Source organism: Cynocephalus volans, chromosome 3 (assembly GCF_027409185.1).
Source record: "Cynocephalus volans isolate mCynVol1 chromosome 3, mCynVol1.pri, whole genome shotgun sequence".
NCBI lineage: Eukaryota > Metazoa > Chordata > Mammalia > Dermoptera > Cynocephalidae > Cynocephalus > Cynocephalus volans.
Genome location: NC_084462.1, coordinates 175,063,854 through 175,089,353, shown reverse-complemented (window position 1 = coordinate 175,089,353; position 25,500 = coordinate 175,063,854). Strand labels below are relative to the sequence as shown.

At 41.0% G+C, this 25,500-nt stretch overlaps 1 protein-coding gene across 1 annotated transcript; it reads left to right on the top strand.

Moving 5' to 3' along the window:
• The first annotated feature begins 20,818 nt into the window (after nt 1-20,818).
• TCL1A (TCL1 family AKT coactivator A) lies at nt 20,819-24,815 on the top strand. The gene is made up of 3 exons (XM_063090165.1): nt 20,819-20,950; nt 24,251-24,421; nt 24,765-24,815. Exons 1-3 carry the CDS (start codon nt 20,819-20,821, stop codon nt 24,813-24,815), a joined length of 354 nt encoding a protein of 117 aa, XP_062946235.1.
• Nucleotides 24,816-25,500: the final 685 nt, after the last annotated feature.

Here is a 25,500-nt window from a genome sequence, read left to right as displayed (position 1 = left end):
ATTCTGTTCCACTAATATATCTGTCTATCTTTATGGCAATATCACACTGTTGTGATTATTGTAACTTTATAAATCTTGAAGTCAAGTGGTGTTACTTTTCCAACTTTGTTCTTTTTCAAAGTTGTTTTGGCTATTCTACGTCTTTTACATTGCCATATGAATTTTAGAATCAGCTTGTCAATTTAAAAAAAAAAGTCATCTAAGATTTTGAGTGGGATTGTATTGAATCTACAGATAAATTTGGGGAGAATTGCCACCATAACAGTATTGAGTCTCTGGCCCATAAATACTCTATATCTGTTTATCTAGATCTTCTTTAATTTCTCTTAGTCACGTTCTATAGTATTCAGTATATAGTTGTTACACATCTTTCGTCAGATTTTTTGCTAGGACCTTTTATATTTTTATGTTATTATAAATGACTTAAAATTTTTGATTGTTGGTTAGTAATATTTAGAAATGCAATTAATTTTTATATGTTAATATTGTATTCTGAAACCTTGCTAAAATTTCTTATTAGTTCTGGTAGATCTCTTATAGATTCCACCAGATTTTCTATAAAGGTAATCATGTCACCTGCTAATAAAGACAGTTTTCCTTCTTCTTTTCCAACCTAGATATATTTTATATCTTTTTCTTGATTTAATGCATTGGCTGGAACCTCCAGTACAATACTAAATAGAATTTGTGAGAGTGGCCATCCTTGCCTCGTTCCTGATCTTAGAAAGCATTCACTATTCACCAGTATCCTAGCTGTGGGTTTTCATAGATTACTCTTTATCAAACTGGGGAAGTTCCCTTTTATTCCTAGTTTCCTGAGAGTTTTTATGAGGATGGATGTTAGGTTTTCTCAAGTGCTTTTTCTATATCTACATCAATAACACACTACTATGGTTTCCAACCTACTTCCCCAGGATAGTGTTGTTATTGTTTGGACATTTGATTTTGGATTAAGAGCGTACTTTTAAAAAATTCTTTGCTTGTTTATATAACTGTAAACTTTACCATATTCAGTGCCTATTCTTTACTTCCTATATGTCTTTGCTTCCTCATAGGTCCACTTGTTTGTAAGCTACAGTACATTATTGAAGTGTTCCTTCAAAGAGGTTCTTTAAGGAGACTTTTTAGGATCTTGTTTATATCTTTTTTATTTCTCCCTTATAGTCTTTATTTGAATTTTTCTCAGTTTGAGATATAATTTACACATGGTAAAATTCACCCATTTTCAATGTAGATTTTGATGAGTTTGGGCAGTGGTATTCAATCATGTAATTACTACCACAATCAAAATATAGAATATTTTTATCCTTCCCCTTTACAGTCAATATTCTCCTATTACTCCTGGCCCAAAGCAACAATGCATCTTAGCATAATTCTTTTGAGATATATTTATGTTGCTATATATAACAGTAATTAATTCATTTTTATGGCCTAGCAGTATTCCTTAAAAATGGATATACCATAATTTGTTTACAATTGATGGGCATTTGAGTCGTTTCCAACTATTGGCTATCATAAACAATGCTGCTATGAACATTTGAATACAAATCTTTGTATGAATATTTTCATTTCTCTTGGGTAAATGCTTACAAGTGGTATAAAGTGATATCTCATTACAGTTTTAATTTATATTTTCCTGATTATTAGTATTTTTTCAGGTGATATTTGGCCATTAATATATCTTATCTTGTAAAGCATCAAGTCTTTTGCCCATTTTAAAAACTGGATTGTTTTTATTCTAATTATTGAATTGTAGGAGTTCTTTATGTATTCTGGATACAAACCCTTTGACAGATATATATTTTCTCCCAGTCTGTAGCTGCCTTCTGATCGGCTGGCACACAGAGTCCTAAGAAATTCATGACTTTTTATTGACAAAAATTAAAAGCAAAAATTTACAAGTGCAATGAAGAAGTTGGCATATGTGGGACTAAGAGTAACACTACATTCTGTGTGTATGTTCATGTGTGTGTGTGTTTCCATGTATTACATCTTTGAAATCTGCTGTGCATTTTACACTCACAGCACATCTCAATATAGAATAGCTACATTTCAAGTATTCAATAGCTACACATGGACGGTGATTACATATAGGAGAGTGCATCTTCAGAAAGTTTACCATACAAAGGCCTTTTTAAAAACACTCTTAGAGGAAACACTCCAACAAGAAGTGAATCCAGGAAGAACTATATACCAGAAGTAAGGTGGAGAAAGAGAGACCAGCCTTCATCCCCCCACGAAAGAACAAATATAGACAGATATCAACAAATAAAAATAGCCCTGGGAGGGCTCAAGAGCCTATTAAAAAATCTGAAGCAACACAGTGGAGCAAAAAAAATAAAAAAATATAAATAAATAAATAAATAAATAAACCCAGAGAATATCTGCACAGAAAGGATTGATGCTGAGATTAACACACCTGAGACCTCAGGAGACAGCTAGGAACACAGAAGAAATGCAGAGGCTACTGGTGTTAACAATGTGGCAGGAACCACCACCCAAGACGCAGCTGCTGGTGTGCTGCTGTAAGACCAGAGCCACCATCTCTCCTCCAAGGTATCCATAGTGAACTAGCTTACCCAGAGCCAAAAGTCTCTCTGTGCATGCCCCAGATCCAAGGTTTCTCTGTGCATGCCCATGCGCTAGGCACCAGCACAGATGCCATAGAGAATTAGGCCCCACCCTGTCCCCAGAGCCACTGTAACTCTGACCATGCCTCTGCTCCCATTTTTAGCTCCACAGCTGCTTCACAAGTACTCATGCCTCACATGCTGCTACTGACACAGCTGTGGAGATGCCTGCAACCCAAGCACCAGTACCATTTTGTCCCCAGACCCTGGAGCTGTGGTCCCTTCACGCATGCCTGTGCTTTTGTCCTCCACTCCATGGCCACTCCAGAGATGCCATTCATCAGATGCTGGTGCCAATGCCAGGGGGCCCACAAACTGGACCCAATGCCCAAAGGGATCTCCTCAGCCACAACCTCCCAGGTTAAGGAGAAAGAGGTTGGGAAGACTTTAGCAGTCATCACCACTGAAATCCAACAGCCCTTTCCACCACGGCGAACATTCACAGTGCTGGCCACTGAGGATCCCTGCAGTCACCATCAACACTGACCTCAGCCAACAGAGCTGCACAGAGACCACACAATCGCACACTCACTGGTGACAGAACCACTGCACCCCTGGCAGCAACTACTCTCGCAACTACACCCCTGTATCAGTCCATATCTGTTGTTTATAACAAAATACAGAGAACTGGATAATTAGTGGGAAAAAAAAAAAAGAAAAGAAAAGAAAAGGAAAGGAAAAAAAATGAAATTTATTGCTTTCAGTTTCAGAGACTGGAGTCCGAAGTCCAGGGAACACATCTGGTGAGGGTTTTTGTAGTGGGTTAAATCATGTCCCCCGCAAAACTCACCTAAGCTTGAATTGTGTTCCCCAAGTTTTATGCAGTAGAAACTCAGCCCCCACTGTGACTGTTAAGAGGGTGGGAGATCCTATTATGGTAATTGATCCTATTATGGAGCCTTGAAGAGGTGATTGGATTGTAGGACCCTGCAGTAGTGAATGGATTGAAAATGGTGGTCAGGGGCATGGTTCCGAGGGCTTTAAAAGAAGAGGAGAGTCTCTCTCTCTCTCTCTCTCTCTCTGCTCTCTGTGCTCCACCATTTTCACAATGTGATACTCTGTCATCACTGTTGCCACCACCAAGACCCTCACCAGATGTGCTCCCTGAACTGTGGACTTCCCAGCCTTCAAAACTGTAAGCAATAAACTTCATTTTCTTTCTAAATTACCCAGTTCCCAGATATTTTGCTATGAGCAACAGAAAAGGACTAATAGAGTCTTCTTTGGCGGTGGCTTTAGAGCAATGCAGCGGAGTCACATGGCAGAAAATGAAAGAGCAGAGAGAGAGAGGCTCTCATGTGCTGTCCTTTCAAAGCCCTGAGACCCATGACCAGACCACCACTATTAATCCATTCATTAAGGCATGTCCTACAATCCAATCACCTCTTCAAGGCCCCACCTTTCAACTACCGTAATAGGATTTCCCACTCTCTGAACACTGTGATACTTGCTCATAAAGTCTAGAAGACTTTATAAATAAGACCCCAAAAGCACAGGCAATGAAAGAAAAAATAAACAAATGGGATTATATGAAACTAAAAAGCTTCTGCACAGCAAAGGAAACAATCAATCAACATAGTGAAGAGACAACCTACAGAACGGGAGAAAGTATTTGCAAACTACACATCCAAAAAAGGGCTAATATCAAGAATATATGAGGAACTCAAACAACTCAATAGTAAAAAAACAAATAACCCAGTTAAAAAAAAATGGGCAAAGGAGAAGAATAGGCATTTCTCAAAGTAAGACATACAAATGGCCAACAGACACATGAAAAAAACGTCAACATCACTAAGCATAAGGAAATGCAAATCAAAACCACACTGAGACACCATCTCACTCCAGTTAGACTGGCTATTATCAAAAAGACAAAGAATAACAAATGCTGGAGAAGATGTGGAGAAAGAGGAACACTCCTACACTGTTGGTGGAACTGTAAATTAGTGCAGCCATTATGGAGAACAGTATGGAGTTTCCTCAGACAACTACAGATAGATCATCCATATGATCCTGCAATCCACTGCTGGGCATATACCCAAAAGAATAGAAATCATCATGTCAAAGGGATACTTGCACTCCCATGTTTATCACAGCACTATTTACAATAGCCAAGGGTTGGAACCAACCTAAAGGTATAGCAACAGATGAGTGGATATTCCATTGTGGTATATCACACAATGGAATACTACTCTGCTATAAAAAAGAATGAAATTCTGCCATTCCCAGCAACATGGATGAACTTAGAACAAATTACATTAAGTGAAATAAGCCAGACTCAGAAAGAGAAGTACTTCATGTCCTCACTCATAAGAGGGAGAGAAAGGAAGGAAGGAAGGAGGGAGGGAGGAAAAGAGAGAAAGAGAGAGAGAAAGAGAGAAAGAGAAAGAGAGAAAGAAAGAGAGAAAGAAAAGAAAGAAAGAAAGAAAGAAAGAAAGAAAGAAAGAAAGAAAGAAAGAAAGAAAGAAAGAAAGAAAGAAAGAAAGAAAGAACAATCACAATAATTCATTGAGCTTTCAAAAAGTGCGAACAGAACTGAGGCCACCAGAGATGCAAAACAGGCAGGGAAAGGGGTGATTAGCAAGAAATTCATTCAGGGCCAGAAAAAATTATTACATTATGTAATGTTTAATATACTAACTATCCTGATTTGAGATTGTATATTACACACAGGTATTGACATTCAATGCTGTACCTCACAGATATGTACAATCAATTATGCTTCAATAAAAATAAAAAATAAAGCAATAGAGAGAGAGAGAAAGAAAAAACAAATTATAAATTCATATGGAACCACAAAAGACCCTGAATAGCCAAAGCAATCTTAAGCAAAAAGAACAAAGCCAGAGGCATCACACAACTTGATTTCAAAATCTACTGCTAAGCTATAGTAATCAAAACAGCATGGTACTTACATAAAAACAGACCAAGGGAAGGAAATAGAGAGCTCAGAAATATTCACATATTTACTGTCAACCGATTATCAACGAAAATGCCAAGAACACACAATGAGAAGAGGACAGCCTGTTCAATAAATGGTGCTGAGAAAACTGGCTATCCACATGCAGAAGAATGATGTTAGACCCTGATCTCACACCATATACAAAAATCAACTCGAAATGGATTAAATACTTAAATGTAGAACCTGAAACTGTACAACTACTAGAAGAAAACGTAAGGGAAGAGCTCCATGGAATTGGTTTTGGCAATGATTTTTGAGCTATGATTCCAAAAACACAGGCAACAGAAGCAAAAATAGACAAACATGACTATATCAAACTAAAAAGCCCTTCACATCCAAGGAAACAACAGAGTGCGAAGATAACCTACAGGATGGGATAAAATATTTGCAAACCATACATCTGATAAGGGGTTAATATCCAAAATATATAAGAAACTCAAGTAATTCAATAGTAAGAAAACAACCTGACTAAAAAATAGGTAAAGAACCTGAACAGACATTTCTTAAAAGAAGACATACAAGTGTCTAACACATACATGAAAAAATGCTCAACATCATTAATCATCAGATACATGCAAATTAAAACTGTAATTAGATACCACGTCACACCTGCTAGAATGGCTGTTTTCAAAAAGACAAAAGATAACAAGTGTTGGTGAAAATGTGGAGGAGGAAAAAACCCCTTCTACACTGCTGGTGGGAAGTGTAAACTAGTACAGCCATTATGGAAAACAGTATGAAGGTTCCTCAAAAAATTAAAAGTAGAACTACCATACGATCCAGCAATTCCACTACTGTGTATATACACAAAGTATATGAAATCAATATGTCTAAGAGATATGTGCACTCCCATGTACATTGCAGCATTATTCACAGTAGCCAAGATATGAAATTAACCTGTGCCCATTAATGGATAAATGGATAAAGAAAATGTGGTATATATACGTAATGGAATACTATTTCATCTTTAAAACGAAGGAAATCCTGTCATTTGTGACAACATGGATGAACCTGGAGAACATTATGTTAAGGGGCAGGTGGAGGGGGAGGGTATGGGGGGGTGAGGGGAGGGGGTGTCGGGGTGTGGGGGGAGGGGGAGGGGAGGGGGTGTCGGGGTATGGGGGGAGGGGGAGGGGAGGGAACTTGGGGGATAATTGGAAGGGGACAAAGGGTACAAAAGTAATTTCTGGTAATGGGTATGTCCCCAATATGAATCTGGCCCCCACATTATGGGCAGGAGGGGGGACAATCAGCTTAGTATCTCATGAATATTTGTAATAAATAAATAAGTAATAATAATTTAAAAGAGAAAAAAAGAAGGGTAATTATTTGTGAAACGTATTGTAAGAAACATCCAAAACAAAAAATTAGAAGCTCTGCATCACCAGAGTCCAGCACATGCTCCCAGGGTGAAAACTGCTTGGCTGGTCTGCTACTTCTCTGGATTTCTGCTCTCACCTGCTTTGCTTCTGATTTATTACTTTCCTGTCCAGTGAAGCATTTTTAAAGGTTTTTAAGACATATTTTAGCCAGAATTTCCATTGTTTCAGTTGAAGGATTGTTTAGACTATCGAGTTTATCCAGTCCTGCCAAAAATGAATAGCTCTCCATATTCTGCTTCTAACCTTCCAGTGGCTACTCTAAATTTACCCACACATTTAAAGGTATCTTTTTGGTAATATAATCTACAGTTAATCAGTTTATTTATTCTCCCTTTAAAGAAAATCGGTTTTTTTTGTTTTTTTTTTACAGCTGGCCAGTACAGGGAATCGAACCCTTGACCTTGGTGTTACAAGGCTGCACTCTAACCAACTGAGTTAACCAGCCAGCCCCCTTCATTTTTTGATTCCATCTCCAGTCCACATTGATCTGGAATTTTATTTCCATATTTTAAGAAAAAAAATTAAAACTATTTTATACAATATAGTTTATTTTCTATTTTTGCTTGTATTTTCTTTCTTTCTTTCATAGTTTTTTTTTTTTTCTTCTTCTTCTTCCTGCTAAAGACCTGCTTCTATGTCCCAGAAAGTGTCTAGGGAATGAGTTTCTCACGTTTCACCCACAAATTTGAATGACAGTTTAGCAGTGTATAAAATTCTAGTGCAAATCCATTATGAATACTACTTTTGAATTGCAGCCAGTGTTGTCAATGAGAAATCTAGGTCTATTAAATTCTCTGATCTGTTTTCTCATGTTGACAAGGATTTTTAAAAACTTCTATCCCTGATATTTTATTACCGTGTGTCTAGATATCTTTTCCCTTGTTTATTCTACTCTGATGACAAAAACTTTTAATTCTGGGAATTTCCCAATTATTTCTTCAAATGTTGCCTCACCTTTAGTCTCTTATCTGTTTCTGAAATTCTTATTAAATAGATCTTGGTATTTATATATTTATCCTCCACGTCTCTTCACTTCATACTTTCCACCTTTCTAACTGTATCTGACGCATTCAAGAAGAGTCCTAGCCAACTGTTAAGGCTTCAATTTTATTTATTACGCTATTTAACACATCTAGTGAGTATTTCATTTTAACAATCGTATTTTTTTGTTTCCAACGTAATCAAACATTAATTGAGCACTTACTATATGCCAGGCACTATTCTAAACACTTGACAAATATTAACTATTTAAACCTCACAAAACCCTACAATGTAGACGTAGTATTAGGATACCCACGTTACAAACAACAAAGGCACAGAGAAGGTAAGTGACTTTCCCAAGATTACAGAAAATGGCTAATAGGATGTGAATCCAGGCACCTGACTCCAGAGCCTGTGCTTGTGTCCGTGCAGTACTGCACCTCCAGTATATGATTTTTTTATACACACTTATACTTGTGTTAATGCCATAAAACACTACCTTGCTTTCTCTATGGGTATCAATTATGCATGTTTTATTTTTTAATACTTTAACATTTATTTGTACACATTTGTAGGGTACAGAGTGTTGTTTCAATACACAGTTATGCGTGTTGTAAATACCCATTTAGGCTGCCCTGATAGCTCTATCTCTCAGGTCTAAGTTCTCCTGTCTGTTGCATCTCTTTCTTCTACTCTCCTGTAATTCCTTTCTGTGAGTGCACCTTGGAAGCTGTGCTTCCCTGTGAGATTGTCACTGGCCTTGGTTTTAGAAATCTATCTGGGGGATGGACAGAACTTTCTTTGGGCTTATTTCTCCTCCTTTTCAGGAGATAAAGAGATTGACCGAGTATCAGGTGGGTGGGTTCTTCTCTTATTTCTGGACTCCCTGAAATGCCAACCCCTCCAGAGAGCTGCCCCAACTCCTATCCTGAGGACCACCCCTCCAGAGGACAGATGCCATTTCCCATCATCACCAGGGGTTATGGGTGCGGAGATGGTGGTGAGCTCCTGGGGTCAGTTGGACCAAATGCTCCTGCTATAAAGTTCTAGTAAATCCTGTTGCTGGGGGCCCCTCCCACACCCTCCTCCCATGAGGTTTGACCACCTCTGGCATGGAGTTCCCATCTTGTGATGCCCATCTCACTTGGATGATACTTCCTTGCAAGCACCTTGCACTGCTGTTTCTCCTTTCATTGAATTCCTTTGGTTCTTACCAACTTTATCTTCATAAGCCCTGAGTCAATTTCTAAATACCTTTTTAAAACATCTGGATTTGGAGGAGGGAGAGAGAGGATGGAGGAAGGAAGGGAAAAGGAAAGAGGGAGGTGGAGGGAGAAAGATCAGTCACTTATGCTGTGCGGTTCACACGGAATGCGGAAGGGTGCCATTCACACAGGCTGCAGCTAAAAAACTAGTGCAACCAAACAGGGCAGCCCTGTGTTTTGGGCAGCCTTAGCTCTTTCCAATCAATAGAAATTATTTTTTAATCCCTCACTTGTCACTACTTTGTCCATTATGGTTGGCCTACTGACTCTAACTGGCCTTTTCATTCCTTGGTTAAATATTTGCCCAAGTATCGTTGAAAGTATCCTCATTTCTTGAGGGCAAAATGATGCTTATTTTGGTTTTGCTTGCCATAAGATCTGATGCCAAGTATAAGCCACTGTATTAGTTATCTATTATGGTATAAGAAATTTCCTCAAATCTCAGCAGCATAAAACAAACATTTATTCCCTCACACAGTTTTTCAGGGTCACGAATCATAGTTTCTTAGCTGGGTGGCTCTGGCGATCAGGCTGCATTCATCTGTAACTGGAGGATCAGCTTCCAAACTTACACACACGGTTGCTGGCAGACCTCAGTTTCTTGCTGGCTGTTGGCTGGAGGCTTCAGTTCCTCACTGTGGAGTATAATAACATTTATAAAGCAAATGTATTTCATAGGGCCTACCTAGTTTTCAAAGCCCTGTAGTTTCAGGTATAACCTAACTTTTTAAAATTACATATGGAAATGTTAAGCTTGCAAAAGACAGGAAACATTCCCCAGGCTAAAGTCTCTGTTGTGGATATAGAATTGTGACACAGTGAAATTGCTGGCTCAAGGACAGACGTCCTTGGAGCAGGTTAACCTACTGATTGGTATGTTAAGAAAGATGCTTCATTGTTATGTAAAAATACTGAGGAAACTGCTGTAGGAAAAGACAGTATTTGCTACGAACAAGCTTTTGTTGGTGAATCGACTTAACCTTTTGCAAATTGCACTATGGAATGTCACTTTGTCATTTCACTGATGTTACCAGCTTCTATTGTTAAACTATACTTAGCCATAATTCCACCTATGTTCTTTTTCTGTAACTTTCTAGCCTGGAGAATAAATACCGAGAAAGAACACCAGTCCGGTGTTAATTTCCCAAGGAGGAATGCCTCTCTCTTGAGGGTTTCAGGAAATTAACGTGTCTCACTGCTCAGAAGAAATGGGTTTTGAGTAATCCTTTGTGTCTCTGTCACCCAGGGGAGCAAGGTGACAAATCCGTGTGAGGACAAAGAGAGTTCAACACCTCACCACGTGGGCCTCCTCATAGTATGGCAGCTTACTTCCCCCAGAGCAAGAGAAGAGAGAGAGAGAGAGAGAAACACCCTCGATGAAAGTCACAGACTCTTCTAAAATAATCTTGGAAGTGACATACCATCACTTCCACCACTGGTCATACAGACCAGCTTGGTACAGTGTGGAAGTGGCCTACACAGAGTATAAACACCAGGAGGTAGGGATCACTGAAGACCACCTTCGAGGCTGGCCACCATAATCAAAAAGCCCTGGCTTCCTTTAGTGGAGAACGGTGCTAGGTATAAGCAGGGTGACAGCAGGGGCTGCTCAGGCTGTGTCAGTGATAAAACAGGGGCCTTTAGAATCATGACCTCATGTCCATATTTCCAAACTACCTGTGCTGAGTGTCATTTGAAAAAAGTCTTTTTACATGAAAGATTTTCAATATGATGGGTATGAGTGTAGGTATAAATAAATACGTAAATGTGTGTGTGTGTGTGTGTGTGTGTGTGTGTGTGTGTGTGTGTGTGTGTGTATCCTCCTATCAGCTATGGCATTTTATGCTATGTATTCTTCACACCAAACCCATGTGTTTAAATTACAGTATAGTTCATAACTTTACATCTTGTTCATGAATACCATAAAAAATATTTGTGATGTATTAATCATTTCACCATTCCATTTTGAGCTTTGGGAGAACTGATATAATCTGGAATGGATTAGGAAATATTCGCCAAAGTGGTGATTATGGATTTCTTTTTATTTCTTATTCCTTTAACGGAGAGATTAGCAAACTTTCTGCAAAGGACCAGATGGCATATATTTTTGGCTTTGCAGGCCAGATGGTCTCTGTTCCAGCTACTCAACTCTGCCATTACAATGTGAAAGCAGCTACAGATAATGCATAAATGACTGGTTACATTCCAATAAAACTTTTTTTTTTTCCAACAAAAATCAGCAGGGCACCAGATTTGCCCTATGGGCTGTAGTTTGTGGGCCCCTGTTTTAATCCCTTTTTGCTGCTCTTTAGTCTCCACATGCTGGAATTATTGCTAAGGTGAGCAGGTCAGCATCAGCATATGTGGCAGAAGCAGTTAGTGCTCTTCCCAAAGGGTTTTACACTTCTTGAGTAACAGAAACTCCAAATATCACATGCGCACGTGATGGGCTGATTTTCCTAGTCTTCCTCGCAGCTAGGGAATTCTGGCCAATGGCACACAAGCAGAAGGAACACGCAAACATCTAGGAAAGCCCTAACAGGAAAGGGGTTTGCTCTTCCCTGTCCCTTTTTTCTTCCTACCAGGTGGAATGCAGATGTGACACCTACAGCTGGGGCAGGCCTCTTGGGCCGGAGCGAGGAGTGACAGCCCCCGTGGCAGAGCAGTAAGATAGAAGGATTCCAGGATCTTGATGCTGGATGGCAGCAGATCAGCCCGGGATCACTTGCTTTTAAACTTTTATGTGAAAAGTAAGCAAGTTTTGATCTTGTTTATGCCATTTGGGGAAAGGGGGAATCTTGCTAGTCGTAGAATTAGCCAAACCTAATTCTAATACTAATGGCTGAAATGTTGAGGAAAGGAGAAGATCTCAACCTCTCCCCAGGTGGGCCATGGCAGAATGTGAGGTTATAATGCCCCAATATTACAATTCACCATTCCAATCAGCTATCTATTTCCCAGAGAAAAGCAAACAGCACAGAAAAGCACAAGGAGCAAAACAAACATCCATATTCTCATCACAATCCCAAACTAATATGGACATGTCAACATTTTGTCATATTTATTTTCAGTCTTTTTTATTCTTTAAAATATGCATATGACAAATAGCTTAAAATCATCTTAAAACCTCTCCAGCCCTACCCCAGACATCCATATCCACACCAACCACACTCATCTTTTTTCTACTCAAAGAAACTAATGCATGAGCGTGATAGAATTCTTTTGGACGGTTTTGGTCTGTTTTACACATATGTAAATCTGTACTTTAACTGTACACATGTGGTATCACACAACAGGCATTGTCCTGCACCATGCTCACTTTCACTCAATATCGTTTCTGAGCTCTCTCCACATTAATTCATACAGATCTGGGCAATTGCTCTATACCACTCCATTGTACGAGTACACCACATTTTATTTATCCATTGCCTTATGAGAAAATACAATTATATACATTTTTTTTTTTTCAAAAAGATGACCGGTAAGGGGATCTTAACCCTTGACTTGGTGTTGTCAGCACCACGCTCTCCCAAGTGGACTAACCGGCCATGCCTATATAGGGATCCAAACCCATGGCCTTGGTATTATCAGCACCACACTCTCCCAAGTGAGCCATGGGCCAACCCAAAATACAGTTATATTCTACTTCTATAGAAGCAAAATCCCTGTGTCACAAAAGATAAATGTGTATAATTTTCCCATTTTAGCAGACATTCTTAAAATGCTATCTCAAATGACAATGCCAATTTAGATGCACCAGCTACTGCAGGACTTTGCAATTTTCCCCATGTTCTCACAAACATGAGACATTATCAGACATTATGCTTCCTCAATTTGATTGGAGAAAGCTGATGTCACATAACTGTATCAACTTGTATTTTCTTCATTTCTAGTAAAGTTGGACACCTTTTCGCAAGCTTAACAGCCATTTATATTTCCTCTTTGGGGAATTTCCTATTCATACCCTTTGCACATTTTTTCTATTGAGATACTTATCTTTTTTATGATTCATATATGTTCTTTATAGTCTATAAACTGTACCCATGTCTAGCATAATATTGTGGATATTATCTCCTAGTATGTTGCCTGTCTTTTAAACTTTTCATGGTGTTTTGCCAAACAAATATTTCAATTTATCATTCCTTTCCATTACTGTTTGTGGGTCTTGCGTCTTAGTTTTTAAAAATATATTTCTTCCCCAAGATCCTAGAAATATTTCTATGCTTTTCTTCTAATAGTTTTAAAACTGTGTTCTTCATTTGCCTACCCCATAAAAAAAAAAAAAATCATGGAAATAAAAATATAAGTCCTGAAATGAAAAACTCAATGGATGAGCTAGGTTGTATAATGCATACTGGTAAAGAGTAAATTACTGAACTGAAAAACCAGTCTAAGGAAGTCTCCCAGGATGAAGCAGCTAAAAGACAAAAGGAAAAAATAAAAATAAGCTGAGACATGGAGGATAAATGCAGAAATATAAATACCTATTTAATAAGAATTTCAAAAAATGAAAATAAAGAGAATGAGAAAGAGAAAGACAGTACTTGAAGAAATAATAGTTGAAAACTTTCTAGACCTAAAAAAACCAACCAACCAACCAACCAACTTAGGTCTCATGGGCCAGGACAGAGGCATGTGGTCACCCCAGACTGAGAACTGCCTTAGAGAAATCAGGATTTTCCCATGGTTTAGGGGTAGGATCACCCTCCTTCCCAGTTACATGTAGAGGCTGGTGGTGGAACCCCCTCCCCCCAAAATGAGGGTTTTACAGCAAGGAGGAAAAGGAATGAGGGCTGGGTGGGCAACTTGTAACACCACAAACATGGATCATTTGAGCAGGTGCAGTAAAGGAATCTGATCACATTCAACACATACTCATGGTGAAAAATGCACAAGAACTAGGAATGATAGGGCATTCTTTAACTTGATAAGACACATCTGCAAAAACTTACAGCCAACATCATGCTTCAGAAGCATTTTTATTAAAGGCAAGAAAAAGACAGAAATGCCCACCTGTTACTTAACATATCTTAAACACCAAAAGTCAATGAGATGGAAAGAGCTAGAGTCTGGGAGAGAAACAGACACAAAGGAAGGTACAAGGATTGGAAAGAAAGAGGAGACAAAAACTTACTATTTGCAGATAAACCAACCATCAAAACTAATACAATAGTTTAGCAAGGGTGCTAGGTGCAAGATCAATTCCAAAATTTGATAGCATTCTCTTATATCAGAAAGTAGCATTAAAAAAAAAATACCATTCACAAGAGCAGCAAAACTATAAAATATCTAGAAATATGCTAAACAAAATATACAATACTTTCATGGGAGATATTACAAGATGTTATTAAAGAATATGAGAGGTTTTCTTCAAATATATACATTGAATGAAACGCCAATAAAAATTTCAAAAGTATTAAAGTGAAATGCAGAGATGCAAAAGTTCATGAATAGCTAAAACAATTTTGAAAAAGAACCCAAAGGCATCCCAGTTAGACTGGCTACTATCAAAAAGACCGAAAGTAACAAATGCTGGCGAGAAGGCCAAGAAAGGGGAACTCTTATACATTGTTGGAGGGAATGTAAATTAGTACAGGTATTGTGGAAAACAGTATGGAGGCTTCTCAAAGAACTACAGGTAGAACTACCATATGATCCAGCAATCCCACTATTGGGTATATATCTAAAGGAATGGAAATCATCGTGTTGAAGGGATACCTGCACTCCCATGTTTATTGCAGCTCTATTCACAATAGCCAAGTGTTGGAACCAACTTAAATGTCCATCAACAGATGACTGGATTAAAAAAAAAAAAAAAAGTACAATGGAATACTACTCAGCCATAAAAAAGAATGAAATTCTGCCATTTGCAACAACATGGATGAGCCTGGAGAAAATTATGTTAAGTGAAATAAGCCAGGCACAGAAAGAGAAATACCACATGTCCTTACTCATATGTGGAAGCTGAAAAGTTGAGCTCATAGAAGTAGAGAGTAGAATAGTGGTTACTGGAGACTGGTAAGGGGAGGGGGAGGAAGGGATGGGGAGAGACTGGTCAATGAATACAAAATTGTAGAGATAGGAGGAATAAGATCTAGTGTTCTGTAGCAATATGGGGAGACTACAGCCAACAACAAATTACTGTGTAAGTTCAAGTAGCTAGTCGAGAGGACGCTGAATGTTCCCAACACAATGAGGACAAATATTTGAGGTGATGGATATGGTAAACACCCTGATATGATCATTGTACACAGTGTAAATGTACCCAGATGCCATATTGTACTCCATAATTATATACAATTATCATGGGTCAATTAAAAGAATATAAATTTTAAAGAAAAAAAATTCGGAGACAGAAGTAGATTGGAGGTTACCAAAAACAAAGGCGGAAGGGGTAATGAGAAGTTGTTACTTAATGAGTACAGAGTTTATGTTTAGGATGAAGTAGTAGTTTTGGAAATAGATATAGTGGTTGCCCAGCATTGTCAATGTAATTAATTCCATGCAATTGTATGTTTTAAAATGCTTAAATGAAAACTTTTATATACATCTTGCCACAATAAAAAAAAATTAATTTAAGTAAAAAGAACATAGAGAACCTATGCTACCAGGTACTTCAAATTCATAGTAATTTTTTTAGAAGTGTTGTTTTACCATAGTAACAGATGAATGGGACAGAATACAGCCAGAAACAGACTCATTTCTCCATAAAGACTTGATACTTAATAGTGGTGATGTCAGAAATCTTGTGCGAAAGGATAATCTATTCAGTAGTGTTGCGGAGATTGTCTGAATATTTGGAAAAATTAAGATACAACTAGATTCCTACTTAGTATGTGTGTGTGTGTGTATTGGTATGCAGTATATGTATATGCCTTATATGTGAAAATAAGTCCCACACCATGAAATAGTCTAGAATGTCATGTGAAACATACTTAAAATTGAAAAGCCAGGTCAGAAGATATTTTGTAAATGGTACAAAGGACATTTGCAGTGTGAAAGCTAAAAGCAGTCCATAGTCAATATATTTATATCAGTTTATATATGCTAGAAGTGTGAAGATTATGAGCCAATTTTCCAGGAGCAATATGAGGGTACTTCAAAAAGTTCATGGAATGATTTGTATTAGCTTTCAATTCAATTTTTCCATGGACTTTTTGAAGTACTCTCATAAAAAGAGATATGAAATATTTATTTCAAGTTGATATACAGCACCAATAATATCTGTACTGCAACACCAAAAGTGTGGAATAATCCCAGAATTGAGAAATGTTTCTGATACAAATTTAGGTAAACTTTAACTTGCCCCTGGGCAAATGTGAAGCTACATTTCTAGCTCAGTGTCCACTGCAATCCCATTACATGCTGCCCGCTGACCAGCTTATCAGTGTCAACTACTAGGTATGTTTTTGGAGTTATCAGTTGTAGTTTGCTTTTGCATTTGTATATTAGTCCATTTCTGTTGTTTACAACAAAATACTTGAAACTGGTTAGTTTATAAAGAAACAATATTGATTTCTTACGGTTTGGAGGCCAGGAAGTCCGAAGTCCAGGAAACACATATGGTGAAGTCCTTCTTGGGTGGTGACTCACACAGAGGCGCAGAACATCACATGGCGAATGGCCTGAGCAGGAAGAGAGCTGACCTTTTCACTTGCTCTCCTCTTAAAGCCATCAGAACCCTGCCCATTACTTGTGACTCTGATGAGGGAGTGGTCCTCACAATCTAATCGCCTCTTAAAGGCCCCACCTTTCAATTTCCCACCCTCTTAACACTGTCACAGAGAGGATTAAGTTTCTAATACATGAATCTTTGGGGGACACATTCAACCTATAGTAATAGGTATGCAATGGGCTAGGCTAGAATCAATGCCTGAGTTCTACTTGGAATACCCCTGTCTCAGATTCTCCATTAATTTACAGATACGATTTCATCCCTTATGAGTAAAGGCTATAACATCTTTTTTAACCCTGAGCTTATTGATGGGCAGCCTTAATTATCTAAAATATGGCCCAGACCTAGAAATGACAATAACAAAAAAACAAGAACAAAAATAACACTCCAGCCACTAGAATGGATGCCCTAACATCTACCTATAAGGGCTTCTGCTTTTTACACATTGGCCAAGTCTCAGACCCTTACAATTCTAATAAGCTTGGTGTCATGGTTCCCTGCCCACAAAAGATTGGAAGCAGCAAGTTTAAAGTAGGGTAAAGGGAAAGAAGTAAAATATGGGATTGGGGTGAAGTTTACAATGACAATTGATGGTAGAAAGAATAGCTTTGACATTTTCATGGTTATTTAGTTTCATAAATCCTGTTCATACCTCAAAAATAGTAATTCAGGTCTTAGATAAGTGGCACTCAACCCTGGCTGCACCTTAGAATCACCTGAGAAGTCCTTTTAAAAAGAAAAAAAAGTTAATTCTCAAGCCTCAATCTCAGACATTCTGATCTAATTGGTCTGGGGTGGGATCCAGGCACAGGTATTTTATTAAAGCTTCTCAGGTGATTCTTAGTAGGTTAGGGCTGGTCAGTACAGGGCTCAGAGGCTGGGACACCTGAGCAGGCTCTAAGTAGGTACTTTACAGCTTGCCACAATCATTGGCAATGATTGATTAGGATGACCTTGGTTCCCAGGATTTTTTTTTTTTTAAGAGGAAAACACTGTATATTAGAAGTGATTTTGACAGAAAATAAGATAGCCTAGAACTAAATGATATAGAAACATATCTAACTCCTGTGTCACAGTTAGAGACATCTATTGGTGGGATAGGACAGATGCCCACCCTCTCTGCCTCCTGATGCCCCCTGTAGACGAACATTTATGTGCCCACAAATCACCTGGGGGTCTTGTTACAATGCAGATTCTGACTCAGTTGGTCTGGGGAGGGCTGGAGATTCTGCATTTCTCATGAGCTCCAAGTGATGCTGCTGTAGGTGGTCCAGAGGCTGCGCCTGGAGTAACAAGGGTCTCGCTGATGTCCATGATTCTCCCTCAACCCCCTTCTTTGAAAATGACACAAGACGGATGGCTTCCTTCAGAGCCACTGTGCTCAAAACTGTAGGCTTTTCTGAACTAGTGTCATGAGTTTGTCCCTTAACAATTCCCTTCTCCCACTAGGCAACGTTATTGGAGGATCAAAGACTGTTGAGCTAGAAATGGTCTTATAGTGTATCTAGCTTGGCCCACTCATTACAAAAGTGTGGCACTGAGACTGAGTTGGCAAAGGATTTCCCATATTCACAGGTGACAGTGATAAAGTCAAAACTAGATGTAAGCCAGGACATGAAAGCAACAGTTAAGGATTCTGTCCAAACGATTGCTTCCATAACTTTCAGTGTGAAACATCCATTTGCTTATCCTCAGGGAACTTGCAGACTAATAAAGGAAAGAGTCAGAAAGAAACTTAAAATTCTAAAGCTAGGCTGACTGGCATGAGAGCTCCGAGAGCGGGCAGGTAACATGCTGGGGAGGCTCCCTGTCTCCGAGACCACACAATAGCTATTGTTTCCCCTTCTGTTAAATTTCCATGAAAATGGCTAAAGGCCTCCACGGAAGCTGCCGCATGAACTCCTCAGCCATCCTTATTTTATTTTCATTTTTTGGAACCCCTTCTCAAATAATTTTCTAAATCCCACACAAGAATGACATATACTCTTGCTCAATATTAAGATGACTTTGTGCAAAATTGAAATAAATTGCTCTTCCAAAGTGGGGAGGGAGGCAATCATGGAATCACATTCCCAGAACATTCAGAAGCTTAACCAGCCCAGAGGGTTCTGATTCTTGCTCCATTATTTGTTTCTTCATGGCCTCTTAGAAAAGCAGAGGCAGTGCAAATGAAATCGCTAAATCCGGTAGCATTCTGGACCCTCAGGCCATTGATGTGGCTGGTCAGTGGCGACAGTGGCTCCTGGATTACCCTTCCCTTGACACAAAAAGCCATTCCAGCAGCACTGTTTAAACTGGACTTGTTATCATTTTTGACCTCAAAGCTCTGGACTGGGCTGAGATTCTCCCAGCAGAGCTTATTACCAAGGTTTTCATCTTGCTATCTGGCTACTGTAGTCAAGAGCCATCCACAGGGAAATCAGCCTGAAAGATACAAGTTTGAATATTAAATACTAACACCACCAGGGTCTGTGCTGGAAAAGAGGTTTGCAGGGCTCATGGCCCCCCTCCCTTCACCCCCAACTTTGCCTGGCTTTTGTCTTCTATTTTGTGTTTCTGGTGAATACAATTATATCTCTATTACCTTAGGCCACTTCAAACATTCTTGGGAATTAGGCTGTCCGGATAGGCAGAGAGCAGATACCCACCTGCCAGGAGGATCGGGTGTCATCACCTGATCACTCATTTTCACTTTCATGACATTTCAGAAAATCACAAATTAGTTTTTTTAGTGACTAGTCAGAGAGACGGGAAAGAGCTAAAAGTTAGGCACCAGGGGTAATGTTTGAGCAATGAGGCTGGAGCTGGTTTTACATGTTTCTCATTGTCCTTTTCTTTCTTAATTGCCTTAATGGGCATGTGTTACTGCAAAATTAAGTGAAATTGCTTTCCGTATTTGTTGTAATTTAGAGAAAGATGGTTTTGATCATTTAACCCAGGGACTTTTCAAGTCCATTGATCTTGGGGTGGAGGAAGGGGTTTCTTTGAACTATGCTTTCACTCATGAACTCAAAGCATAAAGGGAACAAACCCATGTTTCTTCACCACCATGTTTTGCAATGGCTATTAGATGACCACAGCATCGCGACAGCCATGGAAAATGAACGTCTTGCCTGTGGGAGAGGGAGGGGAACTTCAAGAGTTGTACTTTGCCAAGCAATTGATTCTGACACCCCAAAGCACAAAAGCACAAGCTGGAGGTGATTCAGGGAGCCTGGGAAAGCCCGGGCCTGGTTCAGGCTCACGCGGGTCTCTTCTGATCCCAGAAGCCGTGGAGGGGGCCCTGGCTTTGGGTCGCCTGGCGTCGACTGAGTTCCGAGCAGGAGCCCAGAGCCCCCGTGTGGGTATGTCATAAGCAGCCACACACAGTGGCTGACTTGGACAGTTGGGTCCGGGAGCCAAGGGGAGCAGAGGGCGGCCGCGTCCCCCAACAGAAGAGCCGAGGACACAGACCGGGGCACCTCGCCAGCAGTGGGGAGTGAGGGGCTGCGGGCAAGGCTGGCTGGAGCCCTTGTGTGAGACCCCGGCTCACTGGGACGCTGCGTGCGCTCCTAGAAGATGCCCGGTTCCAGAGAGCGAGTCAGACCTAGAGCCGGACAGGTTGGGGATCCTGCTGGTCGCCCCGCCCCCTTGCCTTGTGCCCCGCCCAGCCCCGCCCCCACGGTCTCGTGTCCCGCCACAGCCCCGCCCCCTCTTGCTCTGTGCCCCGCCCCCGCACCGCCCCTCGCGCCGCCGCATCCTGTCTTGCTTCCCGCTCCTTTCGCGCCCGCCCCAAGTCCCACCTCCCGCCCCGCCCTCCTCCCGCCCCACCGCTTGGGGGCGTCCGTGCGCTGTCCCGCTATAAAGCTTCCGTGCCCAGCATCCCAAGGATCAGCAAGTGGCCTGGAGAGGCTTCAGCTCTTGCTTCTTAGACAGCCCGAGGCAGCATGGGCGAGTTCGAGCTCCAGTTCCCCGCGGAGCAGAGGACCTTGCACTTGCACCCGGACCGCCTGTGGATTTGGGAAGAGGACGTGTATTTGGATGAGAACCGGCGCCCCTGGCTTTCCATGACCTTCAAGGTACAGCCCGCTCAGGGGCCGAACCAGGCAGGGCAGCAGGAGCATGGCCATCCCTGGCCCGACCCTAGGAGTTATAAGACGCCCCAGACACAGGGGGTCCTTGAGGAGCCCCCCGTCTGGCAGGGTGAGGGCAGAGGCAGGGAGGCTCAGCAGGCCCCATCCGCCCAGGGACGCCGCAGATGAAACCACTTGGAGCTGGGCTCTGAAGGATGAGTAAGAGTTTTCCAAGCCAGGAAGGACGGTGGGAAACCACATAGGCATAGAGTATTGGCCAAGGATGGGGACCCAGTGTCACCCAGTGTCTCTGGAACGGGTGAATACGATCTCGCGTAAAACAGGACTTTTCTGGGCTTCAGGGAGTTAATCCACAGCACGGGAGTATCTCTAAAGTAAATGATTCATATATGTGGCCAGTCATCAGAAAGAAGCTCCTGAGGTGGGCCCCAGAAATATGTAATTTTAAAAAGAACCCTTAACAGATTTTGATCAACCAGGTGTGGGATCCACTGCCCTAGAGTGTGGGGTATTTTATACCTCCTCTGTGCTTTGGGAAACTTGACAAGTACTATAGAAGTAGAAAAGCTGGTACTGAACAAACATTGCCTTTGTTTTGTGTGATGACTTAAGATGGAGCTTTAGTTAATGTTAACTTTTTTTTTTTTTAAGAAATTTACTCTTTTACAAGTACTTTCTATCAGAGCCTGCTTTTGCTCAAAGAAACTGAGATGGAAAATGTTGAAACTCTTAGCATACATAAACTGAAGAAAGTATAAAAGTGAATTAAAATATATAATGTTAGAATATTTATATAATAGCAAACAGCAAAAGGTTATTGAGTGTTAATTATGTCTTCATTTTACAGATGAGAAAACTGAGGTATAAAAACATAAACTTGTCCAAGGTAGGACAAGTAGGTTATGGAATTTCAGGCTCTTTACCATCTAAACTTGCATTCCTATTGGCATTTAAATTAACATATATATGTGTATATATGTATATATGTGGGTGTGTGTATGTGTGGGTGTGTGTATGTGTGGGTGTGTGTATGTGTGGGTGTGTGTATGTGTGGGTGTGTGTATGTATATGTTGTGTGTATGTATATGTTGTGTGTGTGTATGTGTGTGTGTATGTGTGTGTGTATGTGTGTGTGTGTGTTGTGTGTGTGTGGTTGTGTGTGTGTGTGTATGTGTGTGTGTGTGTGTATGTATATATATTCTTTAAAAAAATCAAATTCATCAGATACCCACACCGACCATGTGCCAAAAAAATAAAATTAAAACTCAAGTTATATATTTACTATTTTAAATATTTGAAGAAAATTTAGATGAATATCTCATTTATATTTTTATTGTACATTTTTATGGGGTACACTTTATTACAATACACGCATATATTGCATGATGATCCAATCAGAATAGTCAGCATATCTGTCACCTAATCATTTATCATTTCTATGTGGTTATAACATTCAAAATCCTCTTTTCTGGCTATCTTGAAATATGCAATACAATATTATTAGCCATTGTCACCCTAGCACACCAGAACTTATCTAATTTTAACTTTGTAATTTTGTGCCCGTTTACCAACCTCTCCCCATACCTCCTCCCCCCTGCCCTTCCTCTCTGCCTCTGGTAACCACTATTCTATTCTCCATTTCTTTTCTTTTTTCTTTTTAATTTATTTTTCTTAAATGACCCATGATAACTCTACGTATTTATGGAGTACAGTGTGATACAAAACTGCACAGATAGGAAGAATAAGATCTAGTGTTCTATAGCAATATAGGGAGACCACAGTCAATGACAAATAACTGTATAACTTCGAGTAGCTAATTGAGTTATCACAGAAGTGACAAATGCTGGAAGTGATAGATATGCTAAATAAATGTACCCAAATATCATGCCAAATATCTCTTTTTAATCTCTGGCTGGGAAATATCTTTTTCAGCATGACACCACAACCACAAACCAGACAGTTTTTCACATAATCACGATAAATGACACACAAAAAATAACCCACTAGCACGCTGTGGGGCAGGATTTGCCTCACTTAATTGAAAGGACCAGTATTTTTAATATCTAAAGGTTTGCTTAAATCAACAAGGGAAAGATGAATAGTACAAACTAAAGATGGTTAAAGGATATGGCAGGATATTTACCAACACAGCAAGAGTGGTGATTTCCGTACTTAGACTTTGCAGTATAATCTGAATTCTGTTTTAACAGTGAGTTCTAATTTTTCATGGACAGAAAATTTTAAAAAGCTCTTTCAGCTTTGGAAAAATACTTGTTGAACAAACATTGACTGCCTAGTCTATATGCAGAGCACAGTTCTAGTTCTAGGCTGGGGGGTTTTGCAGTGAATGTGATAAAACCTCTACTACCTGCCTAAAGACCCCCTTGGAGAGTCTTAATTTGCATTTGTCTGTCATATGTGTGCCCACCATTTTATTTCTAGTCTGCCTGAATCTCTTTGTTTGGGGCATGCCTCTTGTGCCTATCGTAGAGTTGGATTTTGCTGACATCTTTTTTCCTTGAATTAATGAATGAAACCCATTTTCAGTATTGATATAACTGGTATGTTTGGTCTCCATTCTATCATGTTATATTTGTCTTTAAAAGACATACATTTCAGCAGAGACCTACCTGATAGAAGGGTGCAAGCCCTCTGTAGATGTGAGGACAGGTCCCAGAAGTAGTGAGGAGGCCTGTGTGGGCTGGAATGGAGAACAGTAGGACATGAGCGAGGCAGGGACCTGGCCATGTGAATCTCTGCAGACTTTTGTGGGCCGCAGTGTTTTGAATTGTTCTGCCCGTGATTGGAAGCCGTCAGAGGGTGTGGAGCAGGGGAGGCCCATGATTTTTAGCCACTCACCCTGGCTACTGTGCAGAGAACTGGTTGTGGGGCACAAGACCAAAGTGGTCTGTCACCAGATTCGGGGATCCAGGGATACCGTGTTTAAAGAGGAAATATGACAAAATAAAAAAATCAAACAAAATCCCGTGATGGCTGAAAGAGGCACCAAACTATTGTTAGGAAGCTCGCGGGCCCCATGACATCCCCTAGCAGCTAGGAGTTTGCCAGGAAAAAGGTGCCTTTTGTGGCCCCGCCTAGGTGGCTGGATGCGTGTGAGTTCTGGTCACCCTGGCCCAGCCAGAGTCCTTGTGAGGAGTGTGCGTAGCCGCAGGACACAGTGGTCACCAGCAGCTCCCACTCAGGAAGGATTCTGGTTCTTTGCATCTGGAGGAGCCCTGGTGAGCCCAAATCTGAAGGTACGCCCCGGTCCCTTCTTCTCTGCAGATGGAAGGTTGCTTCCAAGTGCTCCTGCAGCAGAAGGACGTCTCCCTGGGGGAGCCAAAGACCCCCAGCCAGCTACGCTCCTACGTGCTGCCTCTGATGTGGCAGCTCTACCCTGGCAGTCAGTACCGAGGCTCAGACTCCAGTTACTGGCGCATAGTGTACCACGTCGAGGCAAGCGTGTGTTTCTCCCAGGGACCCACCGGCTGATCTTGAGTGGCCCTGTGTCCCTTTCCCCATGTCTGTTCTCTCCATCCCAGCACCAAAAGCTAAAAACATGGAGAGAATTTACAGCTGCAGATTTTTAAAGGACTGGATTAGAGAGAAGTGAGAACTGAATGAGGTCTCTAACAGAAGCACCCTCTGGGGGGCACAGGCTGAAGGCTGGTGGGAGGAGGGACAGTTTCCCAAGGGCCCCTGAAATCCAGGCTAGAGGAAGGCCCTGGAAGTGAGGAATGGAGAGAGAATCCCCAGGCTCTGGGCTCTAATCACTCCCTTCTTTCCCTCCCTCTCTCAGTTCGGTGACATCCAGGACATGCTCCTTGAGAAGCTCCCAGACATGGAGTAGCGGTGATGCGGTGAGCACCACTGGGGCCCGGCACCTTCAGTCCAGAGTGGCCAGATGAGAAGGAACAGCCCTTCTCCATGGAGGCTGTGCTAAGCCCTCTCCCACTGCTGCCCTCTGGGGGTCCTCAAGGGCAGAGCCAGAGCTTTTTGGGCAGCCCCTGGCATCCCAGCCACCCTCACGCATGTGCACAGCGCTCCCCAGGTTACACTGGCACCGTCACTTCCACTCTCCTTATTACATAAGTGCCGGTGCTTGATCATTGCAGCCATTGAGCTCGGCCTTATTAGATGTCATAGTTACAAAGATGAGTTTTGAGGAAGTACAGTGACTTGTCCAGATCGCAGAGCCAAGTTTCACATCCAAGTCATCTGACCTCATCCCCTCACCCTGTTCCTAATTTGCCCTGGCTCAGATGCAGGAGCTCAGCCTCTGGGGGCCGGCACTGACCACCAGGCACCCCCACCCCACCCCTCACCACTACCTAGTCCTCCCTGTGCCTTTGATTCTGTCTTCTCTTGTCTTTTCTCAGGTCTTGAAGTTCCTGTCCCCCTTTCACTCCCTGGGCCTGAGCCCCACGGACCTACGGTGGTGATGTCTGTGCATGTTCACTTTTGTCTCCCAGCCCTGTGTGTTGTCCTGCAACACACTGTGTGCTGCGAGCCAGGAGGGAATGGACAGGCAGAGG